General features: G+C 42.2%; 1 protein-coding gene and 1 pseudogene across 1 annotated transcript; one reads left to right on the forward strand and one right to left on the reverse strand.

The window, feature by feature from the left end:
- Nucleotides 1-5,136: 5,136 nt before the first annotated feature.
- On the reverse strand, nt 5,137-6,977 carry LOC103699809 (annotated as a pseudogene).
- Nucleotides 6,978-10,211: 3,234 nt separating this feature from the next.
- On the forward strand, nt 10,212-11,042 carry LOC103715150. The gene has a single exon (XM_008802687.4). The coding sequence runs from the start codon at nt 10,363-10,365 to the stop codon at nt 10,786-10,788; it is 426 nt and encodes a 141-aa protein (XP_008800909.2). The 5' UTR covers nt 10,212-10,362; the 3' UTR covers nt 10,789-11,042.
- The last annotated feature ends 2,679 nt before the right edge of the window (nt 11,043-13,721 follow it).

A 13,721-nucleotide genomic window follows, 5' to 3' on the forward strand; every position in this document is an offset into this window, starting at 1 on the left:
GTTAGGGGGGATGTGATGTACAGGGTGACCCGGAAACTTGAGCTGACTAGACGCCGTTTGCAAAGGTGGAATAAGGAGGAGGTGGGGAATATTTTCAGGAGGGTGGAGGAGACAGAGGCATCCATTATTAGGCTTCAGGCACTTGAGGACAGAGGGGGTGGCCTTTCAGAGGTGGATCAGGGGGAGCTCAGGGGGCTACTGGCTAGACATACCTCCCTTTTGAGGCAGCAGGAGGTGTTTTGGAGGCAGAAGTCCAGGGTTCAGTGGATCAGGGAGGGGGATCGGAATACCAGTTTCTTTCACCAGTCGACCATCATCAGGAGACATCGGAACCGGATTGGCCGGATTAGGGACAGTAGTGGGCGGGTGTCTGAGGATCAGGAGACAGTCAGGAGGATATTGGTGCAGTTTTTTCGGGAGAGATGGACCGAGTCAGGAGGCACATATGGAGGAGCTTGCGGACCGGCACCAGGGAGGCAGGTATCAGTGGAGGAGAACGCTGCTTTGGTTAGTCCAGTGTCCGGGGATGAGGTACATGCGGCCCTTTGGTCTTTGGGCGAGGACAGAGCCCCGGGGCCAGATGGTTTTCCCCCTATCTTTTTCAGGAGGTACTGGCACATAGTTAGACAGGAGGTGATTGCGGCAGTCCAGCAGTTTTTTGTGTCGACAGAGATGCCCGTGGAGTGGAGGAGGACCTTCATTACACTGATTCCGAAGAGACAGGACCCTATTGAGTCGTGCCACTATAGACCGATCAGCTTGTGCACCACCCTGTATAAGGTGGTGGCGAGGGTACTAGTCCAGAGGATGAGGGGTATCCTACCCAGACTCATTTGCCCTGAGCAGGGGGCTTTTGTTGGGGGGCGTTCCATTTCGGATAACGTCCTCATTGCTCATGAGTTCATGGCTGACCTCCAGAAAGCGCCTAAGAGCAGGTGCTTAATGGGAGTCAAACTCGATATGGAGCGAGCATACGACAGGATGAGATGGGAGTTCGTGCGGCGATGCTTGGAGGGGTTTGGATTTCACCCGCAGTGGGTCAGATGGGTGCTCGGTTGTATACTGTCCCCGTCCTTTGCCTTATTGTTTAATGGCTCACCATCATGTTTCTTCGAGTCGTCAGTAGGATTGAGACAGGGCTGCCCTTTGTCACCACTTCTGTTCATTCTATGTGCAGATTCTCTGTCCCGTGCACTCAGACTGGCTGTCCATGAGCAGGAGTTGGAGGTCTATGGCCCAGGGGCCGGGACGGCCAGGGTTTCGCATCTACTATTTGCTGATGATTGTATACTGTTAGCCCGCGCGACGAGCAGATCAGCCCGGGCCATCAGCCGGATCTTGGGGGCATACTGTGGTGTATCGGGGCAGCTGGTTAATCTGACCAAGTCTGCCATTTTCTTTAGCCCGAAGACTGACCATGGTGCGAGGCAGTCTATTATGAGCCTCCTAGGGATTGGAGAGCAGGTGGGGACCCTTACATACCTTGGGGTGCCTATTACGGGACGTCGGCTACGACGGAGGGAGTGTACATCTATGGAGCAGAGCATCACCCACCGTCTGGAGGGCTAGCAGGCGGGTGCACTATCGATGATGGGCCGAGTCACCTTGGTACGGTCAGTGTTGAGCTCTATCCCCATTTATTTGCTCTCCAACACCCTGGTCCCTCTCGTTGTGATCCGGGGATTGGAGAGGATGTTTCGCACGTTCATCTGGGGACGGCGGGGAGGCAGAGACGGTGTTCACCTGGTGGCTTGGGAGTCTATTTGCCAGCCGACCGACAGGGGAGGACTTGGTGTTCATTCACTGGTCGAGCGGAGGGAGTTATTGGCGACCAGATTGGCCGCCAGGTTTATTCTAGAGCCTGAGGGCCTTTGGGGCTCACTACTGAGGGCGAAGTATGGGGATCCTGCCCCCCACTACGCCCTACGCTCTGGCCGTGGAGCTTCTTTTATTTGGCGAGAGATCTGTGCTCGCGCCCCGGGAGTGTTGCCAGAGATCAGGTGGGAGATTGGGGATGGGCGGTCGATCAGCATTTTGGAGGACAGATGGCTGGCTGAGGTAGCTCTGCACGGGTGGCCCACTGAGATTGACCATGGTTGGATGGAGGGACGTAGAGTGTGTGCCTTATTTGTCCCGGGGGAGCGGAGGTGGGACACGAGTCTTGTTCGACAGGTGTTCGGGGAGCACCTTGCTGAGCGCGTCCTAGCTCTGCCGATCCCGGAGGGGGAGGCAGTGGATAGGAGGGTATGGAGCAGGACAGGCAGGACGACTGTGAGAGTTCGGGACCTTTTAGCGATTGGTAGAGGGCCCCCTGTGAGACAGATGGACTGCGGCTGGATATGGAGGATGCATATTCACCCCCGAGTGGCCTTGTTCCTGTGGAAGGTGGCTTGGGGGTGTTTACCTACTTGTGGGGTCCTGGCGAGACGGGGAGTGAGGGTCCCGGCCGGATGTGGAGCTTGTCAGGCGACAGAGGAGACCATCTATCATGTCCTGTTTGGGTGCCCGAGAGCTAGTCAGATATGGAGACATGCTTCCGCTCAGCCCGACCATAGGCAGTTGTGGGCGTCTATTGAGGAGTTCCTTCGTCATTTGAAGGCTTCGGTCCGGGGGTCTGTATACATGGAGAGGGGGACTCGTGATGCCTACCTGGCCTATCATTGTTGGCTGGGGAGGAATACATGGGTCTTCGATGGTGAGAGCCTCCATCCGAGGGTGGTGGCGGACCGAGCTCTACGGCTTGCGGCGGAGATCAGCGGCGCCAGTGAGGCTCCACCTACTGGGTTGGCGAGGGACATCTGGGGCCCCCATTCTGCTCTTGCAGCGTCCAGGACGATACTTGTATCCTAGGTGCCCCCACCCCCTGGCTTTCTCAAGGTGAACTTCGATGGCAGTGTATCAGCGGATGGGAGCTGTGGAGGTGTGGGATTCATTATCAGGGATCATGATGCCAGACTTGTGGCGGCAGGTGGACGCAGGATTTTTGGTTTATCAGTGGTGACTGCAGAGCTTCAGGCGGCCTGGGAGGGTATCTCCTATGCGAGGCGGGTACTTGGAGAGGGTCACATCCTTCTCGAGGGGGACTCGACCACGGTGATTGGGTGGATCCGGGGAGGGGGGTACTCAGTCGAGGACCGGCCGCTGCTTCACGATATCCGTAGAGCATTGGGGGAGTTTGTCTCTTACCAAGCCTCGCACGTATATCGGGAGGCAAACGGTGCGGCTGACTGGGTTGCTTCTTTCGCGGCTCATCATTCGTGAGACTTTCTTTGGGTAGACCACGAGGCTGTGCCTGCGTCTTTACGCAGTATTTTGTTTTCTGATTTTGTAGGCCAGCTTCACGCCCGTCGTGTGTGAGCGGCCGTTTTACCAAAAAAAAAAAAAAAAAAAAAAAAAAAGTTCACAATGAAAAAGAGTGAAAGAAGAAAAGTTAGTTTTGTATAAGAAAGAGATTCAGCATGCAGATAGTCTCCCCTCCACCAAACACCCAAGAAAATTCTGCCAAAAGAGCCTTAAAGTTCAGGTAAAGCTAGTGAAATAAGTGTTCAGGTTTGACAATGTATATCGTTAGATCTTCAATCTTGCAGTTCAGATAATGCTAATAAAATTTGTATGTAGGTCCTACTGTTGCCCGACATTTTAGACCACCCTCACTATGATGATTGAAGTGGTAGATACAAGTAGGTGGTCATGGTTCTCCATATCGTCTCTGAAGCAAGAAGTTTAATTCGCCTAGCTAGTGATTGTGAAAATAAGTAAAAAGAGAGAGAAATATGGGAAAAAAATGCATTACTTGTTAAATATTAGTAACATAATATAAAACATATACCATATCCTTTGTTGCCCGAACCTCAGAAGCAAGACTCGATCGAGCTACTTCCTTACAAATATAAAAACATCTGCCATCAACCTCGCAAGTTACTTGAACTCCATGCATGAGAACATTAAACCTCAACTCCATAGATCCCTCAATCTTCATATGTGAGCAGGTTGGACTTCTACTCTATGATTACTCTGACTTTTATGTGCATGCAAGTTGAATTTTTTGTGCTATAAGCAGAACTGGAGCCACATTTATTGATAGCTGGAAAATCCTCCACCTCCAAATAGACCAGTTCCTAAAACCCTTAAAGGGGGTGGTCAGATCAAACACTCCATTGGGTAGTTGTTTTTATTATTATTATGAAAAAACTATTCTTGGGTGGTTGTATTCAGCAAAAGCCACCTCTATGTTGCCATGTGCATATATGTGGCCAACAATGATTAATTCATTCTAGATTTCATGCATGGGTTCATGAATAATTTGATCAAACTATGGTTAACTCTTAGTTTGTCAACCTATTTAATTTCTAATGCAGTAATCGAATCATTAAAGATGGTATTTAGACATACCAAAAACTTGATCCATATCCTTGTCAGATTTTAAATGGAACCAAATTTCTATTCAAGTTGATAGCAGGTAGGGGGGAAAGCTGGAGGCAGGTAGTCTACTCTTATGCTACATGAAGGGAATATCAAAAGAGATCTAGCAAAATTGTCATAACAGTAGAATGTCCCGGTCCTTCAAAAATTTTCTAGTCCATCAATAACAATGTTCACCTCTTTGAGCCAGCTAACTTTTGTCTAAGAATTTGTAGTTCAATTTCATTTCTATGGTATAAATGAGAATCAAATCACTCTAATAATTTGCAGTGCTGTTAAATTCAGGTTTTTTTGACCAATATTGTTCAATTAAGATGCAGTTCTACCTTGCCGCGAGAACACATAATCCTGCAAATTATTCAAAGCATATTGTTCTGGATGTTCATGCAGGTGCCTGGTATTCTCGTTCCAATATTAGAGGAAAAACAAATCTGTATGTGCCTTTTATCTGATTATTGAAGGAATTTGAAAAGAAACAAGATATGATTGATTGCATAACAGGCTAATAGTTTTTACGGTACAAAGGCAACCAAAGAGCCCCCAAGGAAGCAGAAAGAACATGCAGATTTTAACTATGAACATTTCACCAGTCACCAGCTACCATCACTGCCTGGACTGGCATCCTACATGATTCTATTTATCGAAAATTTGATTGCCAACATTGATACAACACAAGGGAAGAGATAGAAACACACTACCCATTTCATTGAACTATCACTTGGAGGGAACTTCAGAAAGACATTTACTGAGAGACCGCTCGGTTGGAGTGGCAAAAGCTTTCTGCTGCAAATGCCTTAGGCTCTGCTCCATGCTGACCTGCACCATTTCAGCCAGCATCTTCTTTGCCTTCCCCGCACGATCATCACCATCAATCTGAGCCAAAAAAAATTTCCATGGAATGCTCTCATTTCAGATTGCTCAAACAAAGAATCATGTAGTTTTCCCTTGTCAGAATGGTTCTGCTTTGGTTGCATTTGATGAAAGTTCCAGCTAGCTGCATCTTCTTTGAGATATCCTCTTCAGATATATGATTGGAGGATATTATGTTCTGGCTACTATTCAACTGGCAAAAAGAAAAAATGTTACTGATGATGTTTTCAAGTGTGTCAGCCTGCAACTCCAATCTGGGATACTGGGAGAGAACGAGCTTTGGATTGAGACTTGGGTGTCCCCTGAACGGTTAGCTCCAGAAGACCGGGCATTGCACCCTCATTGAAAATTACTTCTCTATATCTGCGGCGATCACTCTCACACACTGTCGGCAGCACTCCTACTGCATGTTCTTAACTTAAAGAGACCCCTCCTCCAGTACTTCAACCACTGTAAGCACCCCCACCTTCCTCAGACGTCAAAGCAGTCCTCCCCTCATCATGACTTGAGTAATAATTCTAGAATGGCTGTACATTTTTCAGCTGTTTGGGTTGATTTCTTGCAGCACTTTAGCAAGTTTACCAGAGGAGGTATAGGTTTGGCTGACAGGATGGTGTTAATGCTTCAAGGGAGTGTGGAGAGATTGTATGAGGCCATGACTGCATCAACCTTGGCTTGTATGTTCGCCATCTCTAAGTATCTTGACGAGGAGGGGGATAGCACCTGCAGCACTCATGATCGGTTTGTTGATGGAAGAAGCAGTGAGGGTGAGTAGAGCAGCAGTCGCATACTCCTGTAGATTTGAGTTTGTTGATCGCAAGAAGCCAGTTAGTGGTTCCACTGCACCAGCATCCACAATCTTGATCTTGTTTCTAAATTGTGATATCAAAGTCAGCTCAGAGCTTTGGAAATTATTTATTGGTCTTGCAGCACAGAAAGAAGGAACATCATGGGGATACAAGATAATAGTTTAATTCCAGTTACTGGCATCAAATCTAGACAAGAAAATAAGGTTCACATAGCCTACTACTTCAAAAATAATCCTGGACTCTGTGTTAAAAGATACGTATTTGCGTGTTGCTTATCGCCTTTAAGCAATTCTGGACTCCAGATTAATTCTCCCTCCTCACTAAGACACTAGCTGGGGTTGTTTGATAATTAGCTTGTAATAACTTGTTTCGAACTTGACACAGTGGCAAGATAATCCTCACAATTAATTGTTGTTATTAGTGTTGTTCGGAATTTTTTTGATTGCTATGTCATCCTTAACCTTTACTCTGCCCCATAAACAGCCTAATTGAAACGTTCAAGATGCCCAAAACATCTAAACGATACACATAAACATAATAGTAGGAATATGGGACACTGCTTCACTCTTCATGAAATCAACTGAGTCAGCCTCCTATTAGTAGAAATCATTGACAACTTTCTTCTAAGTTCAAGGCAAGTTTCTATTGCAAAATTCATTTTAAATATCCCAAATCGAGGTTCTTTCTTCTTCGACTTACTTTTTGTTTTTGAGAGCAACCCACTGCACAGGTCTAGACTTTTTGGAGACCTTTGGTTGCTAAGCAGAGGTATGACCAATGATCACTGTGGCAAAGCCCCAATTTGTTTAATTTCCTTTTGGTAAGTTACATTCAATTTCACTATGAAATTGAATTGAATACCAGGACAGCTCTCATCTTTATATGTGCTAGGATACTGAGAATAAAAATGCTTAAAAATTACATGCGCACGCACACATACACATGCGCGCACAACATGGATCCTATTATATCCATACAAATCTTTCAAGATCACTCACTAAGGATTTAGATTCTTAGCAAACTTGAATATTTATACAGGGCCTAGAAACTTAAATCACACTTTTTAGTTAACTCATGGAAGATCATATTCTAGCAAATACCATTTCACTCCTTATCTTGACATCTTATTTGAGTGCAAAATTATGTAACATAATTCTTAGTAATAATATGTTCTTGTAGAAAAACAACAACACAATCTACTAAATCAATTTTTCCTTCTTATTGCAATTTGAAATGTTCACCAAGGGATAAGCCTAGTATTAGAACTGACATCATGCCTTTTCGCCCAAGTCAGCCCTCCTTGCCTTTGACAAGCAATGTAAGTCTAGACATGAAAACAAAATTGTATCAGGTTTCTGAATAAAATTTTTGTCAACATGTCATTATGGTGAAAGAAAATTATAATAAGAAGAGTGGAGCAGATTTCTATAAAGGAGAGAGATGAAGCTAAAGAGGAAAATGGCAGTCAAAGGAATACAGTTCAAAGAGAAGTAACACATTTCAGATTTCAAAAAGAAGCTAAAGAAAAAATAGATATCTCTGCCTTTTATTTCGTTTCAGGGTGCCTGGAGAAACATGTTTGATTACTGCAGTTAGTAACAAGATATCAGCCATCTTGGTGGTGACCAATATTGAGATCTTAGTATGTATATATATACTGTTTGACAGGGGAAGTGAAAAAAATTAAAAACAACCTAGATATTTCCAGATTTGAATCAATATTTTGGTCTCGGTCAATTTCATAAAAATGAGAATCATTATTAGGCCTTAACTTTGAAACTATTATTAAAAAAATAAAATAGTAACAAAAGGATTAGAGAACTTAGTCAATATATCAATATTGTATACATCAAAATCTCGAATATTTGTACATGCAGGTGTTTATACATGCGCTCGACGCCAATGGGTGCTTTGACACCCACAAAAACTGATATCCTGGTCAAGATCTCAGCTTGGATGAAAACCTATCTGTGGAGAACAAAATGATATTGTTTGTTTTGTAGTAACTACTAGTCAAAAGGTATCTAGATTGGTATATTAAAAATTTAAATCATATATTTTATTTTCTTGAGTGATGCTATATATGCATCTTTTATTATGTGCAAATGAAAAACTCTATTTATCATGTGATATGACGGGATTTTTCACACATCTGAAAATTGATATGACATGGGCGATGACTGAATGTTGAGTCGCCATACTAGTTCGATCTAATGGGTTCGAAGAACATTTTCTCTGCATGAAACTGGTGCCACAAAATGTTTTCCTATTTTCTTTACTTTCACAATTATCATTTTTTTTGGTCAGGATAAATTGCAATATTTGTTAAGGACACATTGTAATATTAATCATAACAATGAACACGATTTTTCAAATAAGAAAACGATAAATTGAAAGAACATAGCCGAGCAATTGGAAATAGTATGATCTGAGCCTATGTGTAATATAGCTAGTCTCCTAGCAGCAATATAAATAATGGCAACAAAATGTATATAATAGAGTTTTTTAGGTGGTATAAGAACAAATATTGCAGTAAAAATGACTTGGGTCTTTTTTTTATATACTTTTCATAGAGAGACGATGAACTTAGTCATAAATCGACAACAATAATATTGCAACAAACTTTTAAATTTAGAATAATCAAAGAATGGAGGAACTGTCTCTTCATCTTCCTGCATGCATGACATTTTTTTTATTAAGAACAGCTGATTGCATTTTAATTATCTCGTTGGTCAACTACCAAAATTTTGATCTCATGCTAATTTTCTCTCCCTGACTTTTCCATATATTTAACATTGAAATTTGAACTCAAGTCTAAAAATAAAAATTAGTATTAACTATCTAGATTTTTTCCAAAAACAAGCTACAAGTGATAAGTATATTCTTCAAAACCATATGTTTTCTCCTATATTAAAAAAAAAAAAAGCTTTAGGAGGGAAACTTTATTTCTTGTTATTTGGTTTTTTTTCTTGGGGGGAGCAGAGCACGTATAGTTTTTTTTTGGTGGGACGGAGAAACAAAAATGGCAGCCAGAATAATCTATTTGAAGGCTGCAAGCTGGAACAACTATGGTTTGTAGAGATTTATCAGAAGAAAAGTATGACTTTGAGAGAAACTAGTTGTTGTAAAGGAAGGTCTCCATCATCTAAAGTCCTCATGGCCTGCATTTGTCAACACTCAGGACTATACTTTTGCACACCGAAGACTAGGCGACAATTCTTGACACGTACAAAGTGAATGCAACGTGATTTGATGGATGGAATCATATGGCTTCGTTAATTAATCAATTTTCATAGTCCCTGTCCAAGCCGAGTACATATATATGCTTCCTTTGACAAAACACAAATACATACATATTTATGTATGTGTTGGTACTAGTAGGAATAATAATGGCACAATAATAACTATCCAAAAGTCCATTATGGGCACATGTTACGTCATGGGTGCCGAATGGGAGCTTGGTTTGAAAAAAAAAAAAAAAAAGTTTGTTGTTAAACTTCAAAGAAATGGTTGACTAAACAATGGTATAATTTTCCTGGGACTCATCCCACCATGCATCATATAGCGTCAGCTGCATGTCAGGCCTCTAAAACCACCAAAGTAAAGTAGTTCAATCAAGCCATTGGATGATTCAATGCAATACCAACGGTCATGCTTCGATGATCTTTTCCATTTCAAACATGTTTGCATCCCGGAGCATGGTGTGCATGCATGCTGCCAATTTGATAGTCCATGGGCGATATAGATGTCCAGATCAACTTGGTCATACAAATTAATCATAGAGGTGGAATTGTTCCTAGTCTTTTTGTTTTTGGTAGGATGAATTGTTCCTAGTCTTTGAAAGATATAAATATCAGCTAAACCTAATTGTACAAATTTCTAATATATACCGTTAGTAGTAGCAATCAGCATTAAATTTATCGTGGAAGCACAATGACATCTAAAGGCGATAGAGCCGCACGCACACCATAGAATTTTTCAAGCCGTTTCTAGAAGTTCAAAGAGGAAATTGATCTCAGAGGCAATCCAAAACAGACACGCAAAAAGGTTAAGGTAGGCGTCAAACCGTTTATGCTGACCATCCAATGTTTATCTCGTTTCCTCCTCCTCCTCCTCCTCCTCCTCCTCCTCAATGTACAAACACCCACCTACTCCTAGATATCATACTCTTTATATTCCACTGTGAATAGAATTCCTTCCAACTAAACATCCCACCTTTCTCTTCTCCTCATCCACCAAACCACCTTAGAGAGAGAGAGAGATGGAAACGGAGGCATTTCCGTATAGGTTTTACAGGGGCATAAGGCTGTACTGGCGAAGGAGGAAGTATGAGAGGGTGGATGGCTCGGGCTACCGGAAGAAAGCTGCGAGGGTGACGAGATTTGGGTCCGGTCGAGGAGGGAACCGCCGGTTCTGGCGGATCCGACCCCTCTTCAGGATCCGCATAAAGATCCCGTCGCCGGTCCGGCTGCTGGCCCGGCTCAGGGACGCGTACGTGGATGCCATGCTGGGTCTGGCCGGGAAGGGGTCGGCCTTGGTGCTGCCCAACGGACCGGAGGCGCTCTGGGACAAGCGGATCCCCAAGCGGCGTCCGGTCCGAGTCGACGCCGGCAGCTACTTCGAGCAGAGGCTTATACTTGAGATCTACAAGTCCGTGGCAGCTTCGAGGGAGCTGACCACCATTTGAAGTGAAGAAGAAGAAGAAGAAGAAGTTGGAGGGAAAAGCTTTCCTTGGTTGTGTTTCTTAGTATAGTTCTTTTATATCTCCCCATTTTTTCACTTTTTGTTCTCTTTTTGTTCACTTTTTATATTTGGTAATTAAGCCCGACTAGGCTGGGGTTCAAACCTGGGGGCCGCAGCATGTTGGGCTGTGATGGACCATCTTAAGGTGATGAGGTCCACTTCTGTGTAGAGATAAATGTATAAAGTTTCCTTTCTGAATTTTTTTCTCCTCCTGCTATCGGTGGCTATAAATAGAAAAAAAGAAAATCTGGTGAAAGCTTTTTTTGGTAAATTTGGGAAATCTTTTTCGTAGTCAGAAGAGATGGAAGCTAGAAATGTATCTTCTATTTGGGGATTCATATGGGGTCAGAGACCCCAAACAAAAACGGAACAAAAATTGCAAACGGGGAAAGGACCTCCCACCATCAGCCATAAATTAGAGTTCTTAGATCTTATTTGCAGTCGTACCACAGTTTCAGGAAGCCTAGCTAAATCATCAGCAGGCTGGTTCGCTTCTCTAAAACCATGGGTGGCCATGAAAAATTCTAAAGATGGCGTGTGAGAGTCTGTAGAAGGTTGCATCATTCGACGACCTCGGTTGGTACTGTGCAATCCATTCGATCACCATGGGGTAGTCTCCTCCTTCAAGCCAAATACTATTCAGCCCATGAACCCGTGATCTTTAATGATGTATCCCGGCCTTACTTCCTCTTCAGACCATAGGATGGGGGTACCCAGTAGACTATTCTTGATGCGAATAAGTTAGGGCTCACAGAGCTGACGGTACCCCAGAACGGGAATCATTAGCTCCAGCTGATTCTGATGGTGAAGAATAGAACTTTTCAGCAAGGCACTAGGCAAAAGGATATGTATGGAAAGGATTGCATTGTTTCCTCTAAACTAACTCAGGATCGCACACAAAAAGACTGGCCGGACGATATTTTTTAGTTCCTTATTCATATATAAATATTTCAGATCTCATCAGTGAAGAATTAATGTGGGACTAAATACACGTCCGTATGAGTTCTCATATACTCCCTTTGTTCAAGCCCTGACATTCTCGTCAGGCAAATGGTTCAAATCTATTCAAATATAATTACAAGCACCACGATCGGTCCGTGGTCAGTTTATATGAACCCATGCTGCAGTGTCCTCTAGTCCACATAGGCTATGGGCCGAGTTCGCTTTGATACGATTTGTCATAACATAGGACCTCACCCAAAAAGGCTAGCTGAAAGATATTTTTTGGATTCCTTAGTTCTGTATAACCAATGTGGAACTAAATATATGCCCCTATAGATCCTTACATACTTCTTCCATTTAAATCCTAACGAAGATGGATCGTCACGTACTCCCTCCATTTAAATCCTGACGTCCTTATCAGGCTAAAGGTTTAAATCTATCTAGATCTAATCACAAACACCACGATCGGCCTGTGATTAGCCTAATGAGCCCATGCTGCAATGTCCTTTAGTCTATATGGGCCATAGACCGAGTCCACTTTGATATCTTATCCAAAAAGATTAGTCGGAAGGTTTTTTTAGATTTTTTTAGTCCTGTATAAGTATCTAAAATTTTTTTGGCGAATAATCAATACGGGATTAAACACAAGTCTGCACATATCCTTGCATCCCTTGTTTTTAACGAAAGTCAATTAAGCTTTGTAGATAGTCAAAGGAGGGCATTGATGGATAACTTGACTTCAAAATTATCCAAACTTAAGTTGCATGGGAGTAGTGATATAGAGGAGAGAGTTGAATATCAATAGTTACGTTATCTCTCAGTTGAGAGCTGTAAAGTATCAATAAAACAAAAATTACATAAAAGGAAAGCTTGAGCTTCAATCATGTTTATGTGCCGATGTCCTTCTAAAATTTGCCAACCAGAATTTATTTTAAAACGAAAAAAATTGCCAATCAATCTGCAATGTGGTTGGCCTCCCTGTACAAATGTTACACCCAATATCCACGGAAAACATTTGTCGTATTTAAAAGATACTTGGACACTGTGTTCTTTGTGATCATCCCAATGAATCCTTAGGTCATATCCTTATCATTTGTCATTTTGTCAAAGGAATCTGGAAGGTGGCATGGCTTGGAGTACTTGAAACTCCAGAGAGTTTTGCTGCTACAGGAAAAGTTTCTTTCCCAGAAATCTGCAATTGGTAATCATCTAATTGCTGCGATTTCATGGGAAACAAACAGCAGAATTTTTCTCAACAATAAAAAATTCTGCAGCTAATTTAACCACCTCTGCAATCTTTCCTCCAAATGATTCTAAGTCACCTTTGAGTCTAATATCTTCCAACCCAGCCTGGATTGGCACATGTATCTAGATCTAGTTTTGGTCAACAAAAGAAGGCCCGACCCAACCTGAATCTAATTTGCCCGATCAAAAAATTCAAATTATATAAACCTCCTCCTTGTTCGCCCTAAATATATTTTATAATTTCTTCGATGAACTCTCATTTAAACTAATTCCTCTTTTTATTTAAATAATTACATCTTCTTCCATATATTTTTAATTTATTAAATTTAAGCATTCATATTTCATTATTTATTTTAGTGGATACTTATTTGTAGTGCCCTCTAGTTATATAAATATTGTATCTTGTAAACTACGGAGGATTACTGGGATGAAATTAAAAGTTTGAATAAAAAATCAAGTTTAAACCAGCACTTTTCAATTTTATATAATTTCTACTAATATTATATTTAATTATTAATTATTATATTTTAGTTAAAAAATATAATTAGATGTTTGATTGAAATAGAGGTGGCAATCAGGTGAATCCAGTCAGGTCGAGCAAGATACAGATTGAGTTGGACACATGATAGATCAAAAATTTATCAATTCAAATATAACCTGTGGATTAAATAGGACAAAAATACTAACCCG

This window comes from Phoenix dactylifera, chromosome 11 (genome assembly GCF_009389715.1).
Source record: "Phoenix dactylifera cultivar Barhee BC4 chromosome 11, palm_55x_up_171113_PBpolish2nd_filt_p, whole genome shotgun sequence".
NCBI classification, from domain to species: Eukaryota; Viridiplantae; Streptophyta; class Magnoliopsida; order Arecales; family Arecaceae; genus Phoenix; species Phoenix dactylifera.

Coding starts and splice junctions, on each gene's coding strand:
- LOC103715150 (XM_008802687.4), top strand. CDS start 10,363: ATGGAAACGGAGGCATTTCCGTATAGGTTTTACAGGGGCATAAGGCTG.